This window comes from Arvicanthis niloticus, chromosome 5 (genome assembly GCF_011762505.2).
Source record: "Arvicanthis niloticus isolate mArvNil1 chromosome 5, mArvNil1.pat.X, whole genome shotgun sequence".
NCBI classification, from domain to species: Eukaryota; Metazoa; Chordata; class Mammalia; order Rodentia; family Muridae; genus Arvicanthis; species Arvicanthis niloticus.
Window position 1 is genome coordinate 25372157 of NC_047662.1, and position 19602 is coordinate 25391758.

General features: G+C 41.5%; 1 protein-coding gene across 13 annotated transcripts in view; it reads left to right on the plus strand.

The window, feature by feature from the left end:
• S100pbp (S100P binding protein) overlaps positions 1-18831 on the plus strand; it is a 44494-nt gene extending 25663 nt beyond the window's left edge. For 12 of the 13 annotated variants that reach the window (XR_013110444.1, XM_034502263.2, XM_034502269.2 and 9 more), the window contains 2 exons: positions 8952-9036; positions 12736-18831. Coding sequence is in view for 11 of the 13 variants with exons in the window: in XM_034502263.2 (XP_034358154.1) it covers positions 8952-9036; positions 12736-12877 (227 nt within the window). In the remaining 2 variants the exon portion in view is untranslated. Of the gene's footprint in view, positions 1-8951; positions 9037-12735 lie in introns of those variants that run through there. The other variant, XM_076934156.1, reaches the window with a different exon arrangement.
• The last annotated feature ends 771 nt before the right edge of the window (positions 18832-19602 follow it).

Genomic DNA, 19602 nt, shown 5'->3' on the forward strand with positions numbered 1-19602 from the left:
CTGTTAACTATCTAAATTGATTGTTCTCTTCTAGAACCCCACCTATCTGTGTGTTATAGTTATCTATTCCTGTACTTTGTTACTACCGAACCTCACATTCCTAAGGACAATAATAAACTGATCCAGTTAATAACCTGTTAGTGTTAGGATATGTTCTAGTTACTAGCCAGATGATAGATTTTATTCTTTGCTTTTTTACTGTACAAAATAAGGTGAACTATAAAACTTGTCAGAATTTGGAATACAAGTATTCATATCTGTTCTCTTTACTTCTGATAAAATTTACTTATGTGTGTGAGTGTTTTATCTAAATGTATGCATGTGCACTATGTGTGTGCTTGATGTTAGCAAGAGGCCAGAAGAGGGCATTCGATCCTCTGGAACTGCAGTCACAGATGACTGAGCTGCTGTGGGTGCTGAGAATGGAACCCACGTCCTCTGCAGGAACAGCCAGTGCTCTTAACCCAAGCCATCTTCGAAGCACCACTTCTCAAATTATTAAAGTCACTTATTAAATGGAATTTTCCCCAACACCAATTTCATATTTATAAGTTAAGGTTTATATTAGTAATTGAATTACTGAAGTGTAAGGGTTTTTTCCCCCCTACAAATTTTGTTAGATGAAATTCATTTAGCCACAGAACAAAGGACAGTCTTTACTACCTTTTAGCTACAACCTAAAAATAAAATCATGATACTGATTGTTGGTCCAAGAAAACCCATCTGTTAGAGACTATGAAGAGAAGAGAACATTTAAATGTTCCAGTTCTTGTTAGCATCTCTAAATTTGGAGGAAGAAGAGGTTGGAGCTAAGAACTAAAATGAGGTTTTGGGTTACTGGCCTCACCTGAATTTGAATCTGGCTTACCAGTCAAGATATTAGATGGTGGTTAAGTATCTTCTCCAAACTTCAGTTTTCTCAAGAAAAAGACAAATTGTTCTTAGCAATTGTTAGAATTTCAGGGATGTCTATAAAACAGAACCTGGTACATGTATGCTTGGTGAGTGTTGGCCACCATCATCTCCAGACTAGTAAACCTTCTTAATAAAAATCACTCTTAGAAACAAGTTTGTTCTATCTTTCTATTTGTGTTATTTATTTGGTTTTATGAGGCAGAGTTTCCCTGTATAGCTCTGGCTGTCCTGGAACTTGCTCTGTAAACAAGATTGGCCTATCTGCATCTCTATTGCAGATATCCATCTCTTGAGTGTTGGGATTAAAGGCATGTGCCACAACATCTAAAAATTAGCATTTTGCAGAGTGTGGTGGCACACACCTTTAACCCAGGAGATAGAAGCAGGCAGAGGTAGATGGATCTCTGAATTTGAAACCAGCCTGGTATACAGAATGAGTTTCAGGACAGTCAGGGCTATACAGAGGAACTGTCTCAGGGAGAAAACAAAACAAACAAAAACCTACAAAAGAACAAAAAGAAAAACATTTCTTGTTGCATTGACAGAAACAAAATTGTTACACCCTCTTTACCCAGTATTTCCTGTATTAAGGTACACCCTGGATGTGTAAGATATACTATCATCGGATTCCTGCTTGAACCCTCTTTACCCAGTCTTACCTGTATTAAGGTACAGCCTGGATGTGTAAGATATCCTATCATTGGATTCCTGCTTTCAAGGAGACTCAGCTTTGATAATGCAGCTTTGTTGAAACTCTGTGTCTGTCACTAGGTGTACGACCTTAGACAAATTACATAACAATTCCGGACCTTGATTTTTTTTTTAACAGTTTATGCAGTGTTTCTAAGGCAAGCCTAAAACATCTGCGTTCAGATGATTCTTCTACATTAGCTTCCCAGCTGGGCATTGTAGTGTCTTACAAAAAAATGGTAGGGGTCATGGTTCAGATCCTTGAGTCTTATATACCCTGGCTATTCTGAAACACATAGACTGAAACTCACAGAGCTCTGCCTCCCAAGTGCTGGGATTAAAGGCATGTGTCACCACACCTGCCTTAGCAATATATTTTTTCTAAATTTTTAAATTATATTTATTTATTGAGTTTATGTATATATGTGCTATGTCCATACATGTGCCCAATATCACACTGAAATAGGAGGCAAAGCCCAGGACTAGTCCAAATCTCCATTCTCCATGACTCTTTGGGTAGAAGAGGTTTTGGCACTGGATATTCCCCCTTTCTGTCTATCTGTCTGTCTCTCTCCCTCCCTTTTTCCTTCCCTCTTCCTCCTTCCCTCTCTTCCCCCTCCATCTCTCCTCTCTCTTCTTTTTTTTTTTTTTTTTTTGAGACGGGTTTCATTGTGTAGTCCTGGTTGTGCTGAAACTCACTCTGTATACCAGGCTGCCTTGGAATTCAGAGATCTGCCTGCCTCTTCCTCCCAGTGCTGGGTGCATGCCTTTAATGGCCTCTCTTATACAAAGGCCAGCAAAAACAAAAAGCATCACCTGCAGAGAGGATATATTGATGGGATTCTCTGAACAGCTCCAGGGATTGACCTAAATAGGCAGGGGCATGAAACAATAACAAACACACACTGGCACACAAAAATCCAAGATCAGGTGGATTGGGCTCCCCACTGCGAAGCAGCAGCACCTTGGAAGCTCAGCATACTTATTATATACAGTGAATAAAGAGTCCAGGTTATTGGATACAACTGAGCCAGGAAGAGAGATCTCAGTGGGGAAGTAATCTTCTGGCCATAAACATCAGGGGGAGAGGAGCTACAGTAGACATTTTCTGTACAGACTATCAACATTGGCACTTGGACAAGAGGAAGGCTTTGCCATCTCTCTGAGTCTCACCCCAGGAAGAATGTTGCCAGTCTATGTATGGTTCTGAGGCCTTGGCTCTTGACATGGCTGTGACCAAGTCACCAGTACACTTTCACTGAGGATTTCTTGCTCCCTACAACGGAGTATTTGAAGAACCCCAAAAAGTATATCTTTGAAGCAAAATGATTTTTTTTCTGCCCCTAAAAGGTAGATCAAGTGTAATGGTTCATGCCTATAGTTCTGGCTTGTGTGGAAGGTGGGTGGGATAGTTCTAAGCCTGGCCTGCAATGAGACCCTGCCTCAATAAATGTAAAGGAAAGAAAGTAATAAAGAATTTATATTTAAAAAAATGCTTAGGCTAGGCATGATGATACATGCCCTTAATTCCTGTACTTAGGAGGCATAAGCAGTCAGAGTTCAGGGCCAGCCTGGTCTATGTAATGTGTTCCATGACAGCCAGGGCTACATGGTGAAACTTTGTCTCAAACAATTATTAGTCATAGCCACTGCCTTATTAATGAGACAAGCATCTCATGGTGTGTCTGTGTCTGTGTCTGTATCTGTATGTCCCAGAAGACAACCTCAGGTTTCATTCTTCAGGAGGCAGCCACCTTAGGGTTTTTTTGTTTGTTTGTTTTTTGTTTTTGTTTTTGTTTTTTTTTTTTTTTTGTTTTTTTGTTTTTTTGTTTTTTTTTGGTTTTTCGAGACAGAGTTTCTCGGTAGTATAGCCTTGGCTGTCCTGGAACTCACTCAGTAGACCAGGCTGGCCTCAAACTCAGAAATCTGCCTGCCTCTGCCTCCCAAGTGCTGGGATTAAAGGCATGCGCCACCACTGCTTGGCACCACCTTAGTTTTTTGTTTGAAGGTTTCTCATTGGCCTGAAGCTTGTAAATTAAGCTAGGCCAGTGAACCCTATTGATCTGCCTGCCTCTACTCTACCTCCTTAGCACTGAGATTACTTGTGGTTATGACAGCTATATATGACCTTTTTTTTTTTTAAACAAAAATAGTTGTATTCAACAGTTCTGGTTTAAGTAAAATTGACATATGTCTTTATATGGGGGCGGGGGAAGGAAGAGAGAGAGAGAAGCAATACGTGCTTGAGAATAAGAGGACAACTTGGCTAGAGTTGGTTCTGTCCTTTGTTTTCTGAGGACCAGACTTAGGTTAGCAGGGATGTTTGCAACTGCCTTGACCTGCTGAGCCATCTTGCCAACCCATTTTGTAAACATCCTGTTATAGTACAAGTATCAGGATGTCACAGGAAATATGTGTAGTAGGCAGTCTTTTGTCTTGATTAGCATTGTATGCCTGTTCTGATGGTCATGAATGTCCCCAAAATGCTGCCACTCTGCATCTTTTCTCCCAATACTGCCAAGGTGCCAGAGAACACCAGCCTGCCATGTTCAAGGAACATACCATGACAAAACCCATCTTTGTATATTCAAACAAATGGGATGGGATAACCTGTAGGACCTATGGCTGCTGGCATCTCACAGTCTGCCTCAGTTGCTTAGCTTCACACAGTATAGTATCTTAAAAAAGCTAATCCAATCCAGGTATAGTGTGGTAACACACGCTTTTAACCCCAGCACTCTGGAGGCAGAGAGAGACAGATCTTTGTGAATATGAGGTCAGTCTGGTCTACATATGGAATTCCAGGTCAGCCGGGGCTACATAGTAAGACCCTGTGACAAACAGTGAACGTAGTGATCCTGGCTCACTAGTAATCTCTTTGCTGTCTCCGAACTGAGCAGGATTTACCTTAGTTTCAATATATGTCCATTACCTTGTTCTAGGAAATGGTTAAACATGCAAAAGCAATTGTGTATACATATGTGTATATAAAGAATTTTGGTTTTTTTTTCATATAGTATATTTTGATCATACACTTTGCATTCACAACTTCTACCCACCTAACTTCATGTTCTTTCTCTTAAAAAAAAAAAAAAAAAATGAATTTGGGTGATGGTGTCATACACCTTTAATCCCAGTACTGGAGAGGCAGAGCCAGGTGGATCTGAGTTCTGAGTTTAAGGCTAGCCTGATTTTTTTTTTTTTTCATTCTAACATTTTTAAAAGTGATATGGAAAAGAAAGGTCTTAGACCAGCAGTAGACCATCACTTAAAATATGAAATCCCAGAGCTACTCGATCGGGAACCTTGGTGTGCACAAGCTGCCAGCAATGTGTTTTGTGATCTCTATTGAATCATACTAAGATTTGAGAACCACTGGTCTAAGGTAAACTGCTTCCTAACGAGGGTATAATTTTTATTTCTGTTTTTGTGTAGTATAAGTCTAAGTTTCAGGTTTTCTTTCTTTCTTTCTTCCTTTATCTCTTTCTTTTAAGATTTATTTTTATTTTATGTACATGGGCATCTTGGCTGCATATGTCAATGTACCTCATGCATGTCTGGTACTGTGGAAACTATAAGAGGATGTTGGATCCTCTGGAACTGGAGTTACAAACAGTTGTTAGCCATATGGGTACTGAGGATGAACTCAGGTCCTCTGCAAGAGCAGTAAGTACTAAGCAGTCTCTCCAGCCCCAAGTTTCAGGGTTTTGTTGTTACTGGTTTACTTTCTTATTTTTTGGTTTTTTTTGGGGGTTTTTGTCTGTTTATTTCTGAGGTATGGCCTCTGTAGCCCAGGGTACCCTTGAACCCCTGGCTGCTATGGGCTAACCCCAGCAGCTGACAGGTCCCGGAGAGAGATAAGGAGTCAGTGAGGGAGGATCGAGTCAGGCATGGTGGTCGGGGAGCCTTTTAGTTCTGACTAGCAACTAGGCTGCTGCTTTATTTATACAGATTTCATAAAACAAACAAAGGCAGACATGATTTCCCAAGAAGTACAGATCATATTATTTTGTCTCTGGACATGTGTTTGATTTTTCATTGCATGTCCAGGGTTACAGGTTCAATTACAGTCAACAAGTACAGATAGAACAGATTTCATTTTTATTATCAGACCTATAACTCCATTTTAAAGAATATTTCTGCCAAAGCAAACATGTTTAATACATGACAGCCTGTTTGTAGGCTGGCAGCAGTTGCGATGTTAAAGCACTCCAGACAAATAGAAAAATCTGAGCCAGTCTTTTTATGGATGGCAAATCCTGATATCTAATTCCTCTTACTTAAACACTTTCATCAGCTCTAGTATTAGAAAGGTTATTTTAATCTATTTGTTTTATTGCTGTGTTCTTCTCCTCTCGGGGCATACCTCGTACAACTCCCTATCTTTAAACTACATTTTCAGAAAGCTCTAAGCTTTATTGTAGAAGGCGTCCTGTGATCTGTTGCTAGTTCTCCTGACTACTCAGAGTTTGTCAGCTAACTGAGTTTACCCTGTTACCCTGTTCCAGTTATACTGTTTGAGTTTGCTTAGGGGCGGATACACCAAGAAGATTCTGGAGTCATGGCCTCATGAAGAAATTTCTAGTGTCGTGATGCTTATCACAATATCCAGGGCATAAAGAAGGCTTCCAGCCTGGCAGTGGTGGCGCATGCCTTTAATCCCACCACTTGGGAGGCAGAAGCAGGTGGATTTCTGGTCTACAGAGTGAGTTTCAGTACAGCCAGGGCTACACAGAGTAACCCTGTCTCGAAAAACCAAAAAAAGGCTTCCACAGATAAAGTTAATTCCCTAAAAGCAGAAGGGTTAGTAAGTTTAGGACTTTGCTAAAAAGGCTCAGACATAATTTTCTCAGGAAAAGACATAAAATAAATCATAATACAGAAAGTTTCCAAGAATGCAGAGAACAGAACCTAAAAGAGACAGAATGACAGCAATGGTAACATTCGGCCCAGCCTTCTGGAACTGCCAAACAGCTGGCTTCATGGCCATCATTTCCAGTGGGCTGCATTTCCCCCTTTCTGATTTGTCAACTTAAAGGTTTGCAGATCTCCCGTGGCATGTAGGGCATTTTTTTTTTAGTCTTTGGAAGATGACTGGAAGAACAAGAGTTAAAATTAGAACAACTCCAAGTTATTCCCAAATTAATAGTAAAAGACCAAAAGTTCTGTCTTGAGACAAAAAATGACATTTTTACAGATGTCAGAGTCTGTAAACATTTATTCACAACTTCTGCAGCTGAGAGAAGTCCTGATTGACCTAAGCTTATAACTGTAATTTGTTGATACAGAAGCTGTATATTTATTGCCAAATCAGAATTATTCTATAAGCCATGGAGATGGAATCTAACTTGTTCCCACGTTACCTTAGCCTCCCAAGTGTTAAGATTACAAGCATTTCAGGGCTGGAACGATGGTTCAGAGGCTGCTAGTGTTGCAGACTAGAGACCCAAAACCATCGAGCACAACTAACGTTTGAATTGAGAGTCTGTGTTAGACCAGATGGAGACTATCTGGAGAGAAATACTTCTCATAGAGCATTCTTCAGAAGGAAGAAAGCAAGCAAGTAAGCAGTTTAACAGAAGCCAAAACATGCTGTTTGTTGGGGCATTTCTAGAACAGGATTGGGTACTTGGTTATGGGGCAGGGGTAGGGTGGAGTGTAGAAAGTGAAGCGGAGTCAGTTTCAGGTTAAACCAAAGGTGGCTGTAGCTGAGACAAGATGGAGGAACCTTTGCCCTGTCACAGTTTGGACTTGAATGTTTTTGCAAAGGACCTAAGTTTGGTTCCCAACATTCACATGGTGGCTAACAAACATTTGTAACTCCAACTTCAGGGATGCCAATAATGCCTTCTGACCTCCATGGACACCAGACCATGCATATATTTCACATACATACATACACATGAATCTAAAGCAGATTGTTTTTGTGTGTTTTTGTTATGTTTTGAGATAGCATTTCTCTATGTAGTCCTGGCTGTTATGGAACTTACTGTGTAGATCAGGCTGTCTTTGAACGCAGTGAGGTCTGTCTTCCTTTGCTTCCTGAGTGCTGGGATTAAAGACATGCCCCAACACACCTGGCTCATAAATTTTTTTTTTAAAAAGATTATCACATTGTGACAAGAGCATGATATCACACAATAACAACCTAAATTCTAGATTATTAAATAGATAAGACAAGTTCGTTTTCTTGAGCTGTAAGTTTTTATCTTTCAAATGGTATTAGAACATTTATCTCTATATATGACTTTTAATATAATTTATTAAAAAGAATGAAAACTATTTAAAAACCCACACAGTGAAATTAACCATACCCAAAGTCTATTATACATCTCAGTGAACAGTTCTATGGTAGATTGAACAAGAAGGCTCCCATGGGCTCTTATGCTAGAATGGTTGGTCCCCTACCAGTTAGTGGAACTGTTTTAGGATTGGGGATGTCACCTGCTGGAGGAAGTATGTGGATTTTGAGGTTTCAACAGTCCATGTCTGTCTCTGTCTCTCTGTCTCTGTCTCTGTCTCTCTCTGTTCCCCCCCCCCCCTTCTCTCTCTCTACTTGCTGCTGGCAGATCTTGTAAAGCTACAAGCTGTTCTAGCACTCATGCCTGTCTGCTTCCAGCCAGGTTGATCATGGACTAAGCTAAAACTAAGCAAGCCCCCAATTAAGTGCTTTCTTTTATAGGAGTTACCTTGGTGGTGTCTCTTCACAGCAAAGAACACTATCTAAGATAAGTTAGAATGACTGTTCTGAATATTATATGATTTTTAAATTAGGATAATATGACATGTTTGGTACATTGTCAGATTCTAAAAGAGTTCTTTAACAGTTTATCTTGTTGGTAAAGAGGGCCGTTTCCATCTCTTCTAAACTCTTTTCCCTTCAGTGTGTTTTACTGTTCTTTGTCTTTGAGCCTTTGTATCATCTACTTTTCTTAAACAAGCCACCTACAGCCTATTTAGCTCGCTAATTTCTGTGCACCGTTCAGATCCCTGACTAGCCATCCTAGTTCCCACACCTCAGTCTGAGTAGCCACGTGCAGATCTCTTCATCACACTCAAAGTCACTTATCTCCTGTATTAATTAACTTAAGTGAACGAAGGGACAGGCACCATATTTTGTTCCCTGTGGAGTTTGTCATACCTTATAGGATAAGGGTTAAAGGAATGATCTCTGCCATTTTTGTTTCCCTCTGGCTTACAGTCTCTTTGCTGGTTGATTACAATAACCATAGCAGGTATTATCAGGTCAAGTGCCTATTTCTTTTCTCCTGAAGAATGTGCTTTGCTTTGATCTAGGTGAACAAAGTATATTCAGTTGCTTACTAAGCACTTGTCCTCTATTCTAGGCACCTTGGGAGAGCTAGATGCCCTGATGGATCAAGTTCATATGCAGAACCCAGACTGGCAGCACCCTTCAGATCTTACCACACGGTAAGTAGGCTTCCTTCTTTGAAGAAGGAAAGGGTAGAATTGGGTTACCAGGGAGATAAGGTGAGATAAGGTGAGTAGTTGGGTTATATTTGTTTATTTCCAGAAAATGAAGCATGGCCTTAGAATGAACTAAAAATTGGGGACTAAAATTCAGGTTCTAATATTAGATGCACAATGTTTCACTGACTAGCTGTATGATTTTTATTAGTTCAGTTTTTTGGTTATCTATGAATTTTCTGGTTCCAAAACTCAGGTTTACTTTTTATTTATTTGTGTGCATGGGGGAGTGCTCGCGTGCCGGGGTACTCATGTGGAGGCCAGAGTTGAGCTTAGTGGAGTTAGTTCTTTTTCACTTTTATATAGGTTTGAGAAGTTGAACTCAGGTTGTCAGGTTTTTGCTGAAAATGCTTTTCTCCACTGAGCCATCTTGCTGGCCCCCAAATCATGTTACCATCGCCCCTTCCTCCTCCTCATTTCTTCCCCTCTTCTTTTTTCAGTGGTATAAGGTTTTACTATTTAGACCAGCCTCGGCCTTCTAATATTACTTATTATATAGTCATACACTGTCATATCCAGCTTCAGTGTCCAGAGTACTAGGCTGGGCAGGATAGCACACAGTTTTAATCACAGCACTTGGGAGGCAGATGCCAGTGGATCTCTGTGAGTTCAAGGCCATTCTGGTTTACACAGCAAGTTCCAGGCCAGCCAGGATTGCATAGTGAGACTCTGTCTCAAAAAAATAAAAAATCTAGAGCATGTGTTTGGCTGGCTCTCCTTATGTTGACAGGCTAGCTTCAAAATCATCACCTTTCCACTTCTGCTTCCTGGGCGGCAGGGTTTACAGGCAGGCACCACCATACCTACAACCAAACTAAAATCTGGGTTTGGGGCTAACAAGGTGGCTTAGTGAGAAAAGGCAATTAATGCCAAGCTTATCAACTTGAATTCATCCCCAGAACCCAGATAGTAGGAGAAAATGAACTGCTGCAAGTTCTCTTCTGATTGCTGCACGTGATCTGTGGCTCATGGGCACCTGTGCCACACACATGTGTGTGCACATAATTAATTAACTGATTAGATAGTTGATTAATTAGTTAAATTTTTAAAATTCTATGTTCTTGATCCAGTACAGTTTTAACTTTGATTCAGTGACTCAACAACCTTAGGACAGGCATGGTGGCTCACACTTTAATCCCAGCACTTGGGAAGCAAAGGCAGGCAGATCTCTGTAAATTTGAGGCCACCCTGGCACACTTAAAGCCTTTGTGTTGCTATAACAATTTTCTCTGACATTCCGTATTAGGGCATCAGGAAATCGTAGAGACTACCTATATACTCAAAGTTGAGCACATCTCATCGTTTTACCTGGATGATTTCAAGTCTTCTATGTCTGTCATTGCTCAAGTACTGTTCTTAACTCAGAAGCCAGGGAGATCCTTTTAAAGCGCAGGTTGGATTCTCTTTTTTTCTCACTCTGTCCCATTGGCTTTCAGCCAACTTCCCATCCTCAGTCCTCTAAGAATGGCTGTGTGCTTTGCCTGACTGCCAGCCTCACCTACTCCTGTCGTGCTTACTCTTCTAGTTATCCTGGCTTCATCAGAATCACAGCAGTTAATCCCAGTACTCTGGAAGCAGAAGCAGAATAATTGTTAGAGATCTAAGCTATGTTGGGGTACATAGCAAATTCCAGGGTACATAGCAAGAGCCTCTCAAAATCAATGAAAGAAGGAACAAACAAAGCAAAACAAGACAACATAAGCGGTTCTCAGATGGTGTAGGAATAGAAATGTAGCTCTATTATAAGCTCTGGATTCAGTACCCAATACAGACACACACCTCAAAACAAGGAGGGGCAATGTAATATAATGTGTACTAAATACATTTTGGAGTCAAATAATGAATAATAGTCTAGGCTTTTCTCACTACTCCTCTGTATGACCTTAGGAAAGTTACTTCACCTGAGGCTTAATTTACTTACTAGTGTAGAAGTTACTGCCAGTACTTTCCTAGTGGGATATCACTAATAGTAACTTAGATGGGGTGTTTAAAGAATTTAGCAGGTAGTCTCATGTAATGATAGGTAAGAGTTGAGTACTGCTTCTCAACAATTACCTGTGTCATTTCCAGCCTTAACTCAGGGATAAAGGGTCTAAGAATCCCTTTGAGTCAGTATTATTGCAACACCCATCTGGGTCCTTTGTACACAGCTTGCACACGGAGGTCAGAGGACAACCCCCAGGAGTTAGTTCTTCCTTCCCACATGTGGGTTTTGAGCATTGAATTCAAGTTTGTTAGGTTTATTTGCAGATACTTTTACCCACTGGGCCATCTTGCTGACTCTCTTTTGCCTTGGCCTCCTCAGTACTTGGATTACATATGTGATCCCACCACACCTGACTAAAAATGTATGTCTTTGACAAACTTCCTAAATAGTTATTGGCAACATTTTAGGAATTGAGATTGTGTCAAATTATTAAGGGTCTTTCTCAGAACCCACACCTAGAACATGACTACAAGTCTCTCTCAGTCTCTCTCTCTCTCTCTCTCTCTCTCTCTCTCTCTCTCTCTCTCTCTCTCCCTCCCCCTCTTTCCCTTCTCCCCTCTCTCTCTGTCTCTGTCTTAGTCTTTTTTTCTTTGAGGCAGGATATCTCTGTGTAGATCAGGCTGGCCTCAAACTCAGAGATCTGTCTGCCTTTGCCTCTCTATTGCTGGAATTAAAGGTATGTGCCACCACCGCCAGGCTTATAGGTGACTCTCAGACATTATTATTATGGGTCTTTGTGTTTGGCTGTTCAGTCTCTCAACTTACTATATGATATTCACATGATGACTTGCCTTCTTTGGGGATTTTTTATATAATTTAACACATGTGGTCTAAGCAACCTTGACCTATGTGACAGGGCTGTCCTGTTGGAGGCACATGTCTGATGAAGCAGTGAAATACAAATCTGCTCTAAATACTTCTAGAAGGAGAAATTGTTTTTCTCCTTTAATTGTTTTGTTTATTTGAGACAGGGCCTTATGCAGCTCACATTGGCCTTGCACTCATGGCTGAGAGTGCCCTCACTTCCCAGTGCTGGTAATTATGGGTATACACACAGTGCCCGGCTCTTACACATTCAAGGCTGGCTTCCATAGAACATGGTGTGTATGGCACATATCCTAACAGTACCTATGTAGGAATGAGGGGATGTTGAGAGTTGGAAGGAGATAGCATTTATGATGGCTTTCCTATAATTAAAATAGTATGAAGTTTCTAAAATTATAACATCAAAATATAATATTAGCTATGCATGGTAGCATGTACTTCCAACACTCAGGAGGCAGAATCAGGCAGATCTCTGTGAATTTGAGGGCACCTTGGTCTACATAGTGAGTTCCAGAGAAACCAGGGCTATGCAGGGAGACCCTGTCTCAAATAAACATACAACAACAACAACACATATAATCTGATTTCTAGGGAAAAAAAATATTTTTGGGGGGGGGTTTCAAGACAGGGTCTCTCTGTGTAGCCTTGGCTGTCCTGGAACTTACTTGCTTTGTAAACCAGGCTGGCCTGCCTCTGCCTCTCAAGTTCTTGAGTGCCACCACTGCCTGTCTGAAATAAACATACCTTTAAAAAGAGTTGTGCTAGCTATTTGTACACAAATGACCATTCCGGCTGAAAATCCTCTGTTTTTGTTCTCCTTCTCTCAATAGAAATTATGCCCGGTTCCGACAGAGACCTCTGCAGAGATACAGTCTGAGTCAGTGGGTTGACAGAAACAAGCGAAGCCACCATCGCTTCCAGCGCCTCCCAGACTTCTCATACAGTCCATATGTTTCACCCCATCAACAGTGACAACAGTGACAGGGTCCAGTCCATAGCAGCAGCATAGTTTCCTCTGCTATTTTTATTTGTATATTTTGAGTTTTATTTTTCACAAGATTTTTATTTAAAGAATTTGTCACCTTTTGGAAATGCCCATTACTGTCTTGAATTTTTTTTTTAATGAGAACCACCTCCCATCCCCAGTTTGTGTGTCTGTCTGATGTATATGTTTCAGCAATGCTAAGTAGTGTTTTTCTGTTTGTTCTTTGTTGTTGTTGTTGCTGTTTTTAAATTTTAAATGAAGGTAATTTCCTTCTGAAGGCCTGTATTAAGTCAGAACATCCAGGCTTTAAGTAAAGTACCAGCTGTAAGCGCAGGCAGAGTCTACTTGTACTACCCGAAAGAAATATTTCAGTCTACTGTAAGGAAGAGGTTGTTTCGCAGGCTAAGAGCCGGCGTTATTATTGTTGACTTGTGAATAGATAGAAATCACTGTTAACAACCCCTCTTTTTAAATTTGAGTTTCTTGAATACTTGTCAGTATTTTAATGTTGCCAATTCAGTACATTTGAAATAGGATAGAGGAGAAAAGTTCTGTTGAAAGGATAGATTAAAAATGTAAATCCTCTCCTTTCTGTACCTATTAGCTGACTTTAAAAAAAATTATTAATGGTTTACTCTATGTTAAATATATTTTGTTCATAATGTTTGAAATCTTACACATCTTAACTGACAGAAGACAACTGATTAATCCTTGTTGAATACTCTGTGGTCTTGTGACTGGTTGATTTCTCTGCCCCTTTTAAGATTTTTTTTTCCCCTTTCCCACTCCCAGTGACTAGTCTGATCCTGAAGCTTTACAGGAAGTGTTCTTATATCCTATTAGACTTAGACATGCCTTTCAGAGTGCCCTCTGTCTGCTGAAGAAATACCACCAGAATCTTGACTTGTTAGGCCAGCACAATTGAGATGTCTAGGAGTCTTCAGTTTCTTCTGCAGAACCCCAAGTTTATGTGTTGTTGCTATGCAAGGAAACTCTTCCTATGAATCCTTCAGAGGGTCACTCTTTTGCCTCTCCTGTTGGTTACAGGCACCTGTACACCCTGGATGCTAGCGTTGTAGCATGTGGTCCCTTGTCTCACATCAGCACTGGAGCATCTAGGGAGAGCATGATTGAGCCCATGCACCACAACACCACGGGCTCTTGAGTAAGGTGTGGCATTCCAACCAAAGCTGAGAGGCTCTGTGTACTGTCTTAATGGATGTCTTAGAAGATTTGTATTTCTCACAGGCAGCTCTAGACATCATTTTGAGAGGGTTTACAATATGACATTCCTGCTGCTGTAGTCACTGTGAAGGTGATTCATAGTTGCCTAGCCTCTGTGTGCTTTTCTTTCTTTAGTCTCCTTTTATATGTGGCTAACCCACCCTAAGTAGTTCACTCCACTCTAGAAAAATGATCTTTTTGTTCTGTTTTGTTTTTGTTTTTCAAGACAGGGTTTCTTTGTATACTCCTGGCTGTCCTGGAACTCGCTCTAATGACTGGGCTGGCCTTAATGCACAGAGATCTGCCTGCCTTGCCTTCTGACTGCTGGGATTAAAGGCATGGATCACCACTGTTCGCCTAAAAAAGTGACTGTGATTAGGAAAATCTTGATTTTGTTTGTTTATTTTTGTTTTGTTTTGTTTTCAAGCCTTTAGTGGGTTTGGATAAATGTTCTCAAGTGTTTGTTTTTATCCAGTCAAGTTTTTTTTTTTCTTCCTTACTTTTTTTGTGGCAGGGTCTCCTGTTAAGCCTGGGCTAGCCCCTTCAACACACTATTTAGCCCAAGATGGTCTTGCACTTTTGATTTTTCTGCCCCACCTCTCAAATACTAGGATTGAAGGTATGCACCATCATGCCCAGAAAGAACTTTCTCTCCCTCCAGCCCCAACCCTAAGATGTTTTTGTGTGTGTGTGTGTGTGTGTGTGTGTGTGTGTGTGTGTGTGTGTGTGTGTGTAGCCCTCCTGGCTTGGTAGACCAGGCTAGCCTACCTGATTCACCTGCCTCTACCTTCTTAGTGCTGGGATTAAAGGTGTGCACCACCACGCCCTGCTTTTGACTTTTGACTCTTTTTTTTCCCCAGAAAAAATTTTCTATTCCTTGGTTATTTGGTTTCGATTCTGTGACTAGACTTTGAAAGGCAATACTCCAGTCGCCTCTCTTGGTGGGCACGGTTGTTGTTGACCTCAGTGGTCACTTGTCTGAGATGTTGTAAGTTAGCCTGATAGACTGAGATATGCCAAACAATCCAAACAGTCTACCTTTGGGACCAAAACAAAGTTCAGGTTAAATATAGCTGGGGTAGCCAGCATGGTGGCTGAGTAGTCCCATGGTGGGTGACGGGGTGAAGGGACAGCATTTTGCGTAGGCAGAACTCTGAGATGTTCCTGCTCTCCTGGTACCAGGAGGAATTAAGATGGAATGTATAATGGGAGCATTGCCTTTGCCAGATCAGATGAGTGACAGGTTAACTAGAAAATGTGACAATCACATTTCCTCTAGCTCAGATAATTCTGTTTTTCCAAAGCGTTAGCAGCTAATTAAGTCTGGTGGACTGGGGGAGGAGGGAGCTGTTCTGTAGTGGTTAACATGGCATTCTTTAAGGAGAAAAAAAAAGCCAAAGAAAACTCATGTTAGCCTTAAAGATGGTAATGGGCAGAGCCTGGGGTTTAATCTCTTCAGAGCTGCATATCTCTTAAGTCTTGTATTGCAGATTAAATTCTTGCTGTATTTTTAAATTTGAGTAAGGGTTATGTGCATTTAACTGTGCCCCTGTCTTTTATCATCCCTGATGGCATTCTTACCATAGGGGTCTTGACAGAGCAGAGACGTGCTGTTTAGAAATAGTTGACGAGTAGGTAAGGAGCCTAAATCACAGAGGTCTCTGCGTCCAGTCTGGGCTCCGACTTACGTGCTTTGTTGTCAGGGCCGACTGTGAAGCTGAAGGTTGGTGCCGCCTTTTTTTTTTTTTTTTTTATCATGTCTTCCCCCTTATAGCAGTTGTGTTAATGTCATTAAAAAGAAATAAAAGTTCTCGTCAGTAGCGTATGTGCTGTGGCCGTCTGTTCCGGGCTTCGGAGGAGCACTCTCTGCCTTCCTCTGCGTAGGTTGTTCAGTAGGACATGGGAGGGTGGCAGCATTTAGTAGAATATGGTTCTGGGAAGGAGAAAGTGCTTGCTCCCTGTTCTTTTGAGGGTAAATTACAGTGCTGAGGAAGGCGTTCCAGCAGTTAAGAAATGTTGGAATTGATTGGGATTTGCAGCTACATATGGTGCATGTCAGGAGCCTGACATCGGCAGAGCCTGAAATATCCCTGTGCTGCTGCTTTTGCAGAGGGGGGAAGACCAGGCAGCCGACAGCAGACAGGCAGTGCCTCAAGTTCCTTCCTATGGATCCCTGGTTGGCCAGTGTGTCTGTTTAGGAAACCATGCTGTTTCAGGGCATTTTCCCTTTGGAAATAGGAGAAACCAGAATCAGTAATTTGAAATTGGTGGGTGTTCGTAACCCGACTTCTCCAGAAATTGTTGCTCCAAGAACAACTGTCCGGTGTGAAGATTGGATGAATGTGGGTAGATGCAGGAAGGAGAGTATTCTTTAGATCCCTTTATGGACCTAAGCTTCCTTGGAGCAAGGATACAAGGACAGCAATAATAGATTGTCACCTATGTTAGCCAGTGCTCTTAAAGTCTCCTGCTCCTGCTGAGAAAATAACTAGCAACATACTTGGACAGCCTCTCTGACCTGCTGTTCTTCACATTTTGTGGGTATTTTGAGACAGGATCTCACTATGAAACCTAGACTGCTGGCTTCAAACTTAAGTCCTGCCTCCATCTCCTGAAAGGAAGGAGATTACAGACAAGTGTTACCATGCCAAGTTTTGTCTGGTGCGTGCATGCGTGCATGCGTGTGTGTGTGTGTGTGTGTGTGTGTGTGTGTGTGTGTGTGTGTGTGTGTTTTCTAGACAAAGCCAGTCTTACACTAGGCAAAAGTCTGTGCGGATATGTGGTACACACTTAGCTATTTGATATGCTTGTCTCAATGTGTGGTGTTCTTAACTGTGTGTATGTACTGTTCCTGTCAAGGTTAGAGGAGCTTTTGGTAATTATTTCCTGTTTATCGGTGTTGGGTTTTACCATCTCTATCAAAGGTTTTAATGACCAGGATGAATTCTCTGAAATGATGGTGTCTCTTTCATCTTGTTAAAGAGAAGTGGGTAGAAAAAGGAGAAATGGACCAGGCTCATTCTCTAAGAAGCCCATCTTGAGCTTTTATAGGATGAGAAATTAATGTCCTCCTTTATTCCCTAAATAATCAAAGGTTTGGAGAGGGTGTGTGTGTGTGTGTGTGTGTGTGTGTGTGTCTTCGCGAACACACTGGAGGCACCTGTCGAGTAAATATTTCCATTTGTCACAAAGGCAACTGGTCAGTGTTGGAATGCCTTAATAAATAAGCACCTGCCTTGCCATTCCAGCCAATTTACTCCTCCATAACAGCTGAAACACGTCGTAGATGGAAACTCTGGCCTTCCCGAGCACTCAGCCAGAAACGGCAGGAATGTGATCTTTGGGATAACCTTTAAAAGCAGTCCAGTGGCTATCCTGAAATGTATCACCGGGCTACTGTTTGAATACAGAGATGTCCTTAACGTAGCTTCAGCTTGTATTTTCAAATTGGTTTTTTATTTTTTTTAATCTGTGGGCTGGGCCTGGGGGTGGTCAGAATCCTGTTTATAGAAGCAATAGTTAAAACAAAATTCAGTAAATAAATAAAGTAGATGTCTGAAACCTCATATAGACAGTCTGGTGAGATGTTAGCTGTGTCTGTGAAGGGCTGGATTTAATTTCAGAAGATGCCTGTACTGATGACTGCCACGCCCACTCCAGTGGAGTCTGTGTGACCTGGTCACTGGATTGAGGCACAAAGTCCAAGGAACTCAGCCTCCTGGAAAAACGCATGCACTAAGTACCCATGCACTAAGTACCCCTTTGAGCTTTGTTGCAGTTCCTTTGATTACAATGATTTGTGCTGGTGTTGTGGCTATCGGGATTGGCAGTGGGGGTCGCTTCTGTGTTCAAGAAGGTCATGTTCCTCAAAAATTAGACATTGAGGAGCCATTGAGATCAGTTCCTCCTTTTGTTGCCAAACTTCCTCCTGTCCTTCAAGCAATGATTAAAACAGGATATCAAAAACCTAAGCGGGGGAACAGCATATGGGACCCGTTGCAGCAAGAAGAGTTATTTGCTAAAACTCCTGAAAAAGACTCTTTTCCAAGAAAATGCAAATGAAAGTAGTTTTCCCATGAAAGAGACTGTCACTATTATGTCTCAAAAGGGCCCAGTTGATGTTAGAGGAAACAGATTATGGATGCCTCCAAAATCCCAGGGGAAAGATTATGAAATTCCAGAACCCACCGATGACCCTCTTCCTTACACAAGCGTTTGTAGGAATGGGGACAGGATGATTAATGGAGGAGGTAAACATGTCTCTTGGTTTGGTCTGCCTTTCTTGGAGAGGTTAGGTCCCGTCCTCCTTGGTGTTTGTTGAGCAAGGAACAACAGGAGAGCTTTAAAGAACAACTATTCAAGGCTAATAAATACTGGTTAGGAAGATTCCAGTCTAGGGACTGGGGATGGTTTTTAGAGGAAAGATCAAAGCAATGGATTTTAAGCTGGTATAAAACAGATGTTCAGGTCTTTGAACAGAGACACAGAATGAAGACTCTGAGCCAGCTGAAACCAGGAAACAAAAGCTGGAAGGCCAGGGATGACTATCACAATGACTATCTTTTAAGTGCTTAAAGTTTACATGAATTATTAAAGCTTTTCTTAGAATTTTGTCTGACCTTTATATGATCACCTGATCTAATATTCTGTAATCATTGCCAACTTTTGGTCTATATAATCTGCTGCCTTGATTCAGTAAAAATACATTCAGCTTCAACCCTGTGTGGTGTCTGTTTGCCACTCACTGAATCTCTGCCCACTGCTCCATCGGACTGCTGCTCCCCTCGAGTCTGGTCCCTCGCAGAGGACAGAAAAAAAGGATTCATGTTTCAAATACCCAGCAGCCCTACCTCCTCGGCTTCGCTCAGGTTTCTAGGACAGCCTTTAGTTATTATCCTGGGTGGGTAGGCTCTGGAAGTCTAAATCCAATAGAAGGGAAGCCACTCCACCTTAGAGAAGTGACTACCCAAGATGTCAGGATCTCCTGCCTTTCTGTCCAGCATTCTTCTTACAGGCCTGCTGTGGTCTTGGTCTCAGAACTGCCCCTACCTCTTCCCAGATTGCAAAAATAAATCTTTGGAGTCACCTGAGAGGACTAGAGGGACCACTTCTTAAATAATAGCTGTAGAGTTTGATATCAAATAACAGTTAATTCAAGAAGAACACCATCCTTACTTCAGGAGAAAGGACAAACCTTTAAGCTAAAAGAACAGTTTGCTCCTTCAGATCTATCAGTGTTCCACAGGCATGGGAACCTTGCCCCACAACTAACTACCTCTACCCAGTGCTTCTCCACTTCTTAGTTGAAAGCAGACGGGCAGAGGGAGCCTAGGAAGCACCTCTCTGAGGTCTGGTTTGAAGTTCTGCCTGTTCAAAGGCTTCTGAGGCCTTCCTCTCCCTCTGCTTTCAGAACCTGCCCATCTGTCGTTCTCTCCCCTGGCTCTGGACAGGAATGTTTGAGGTGCCCCATTTACTGGTCTGCTCATTG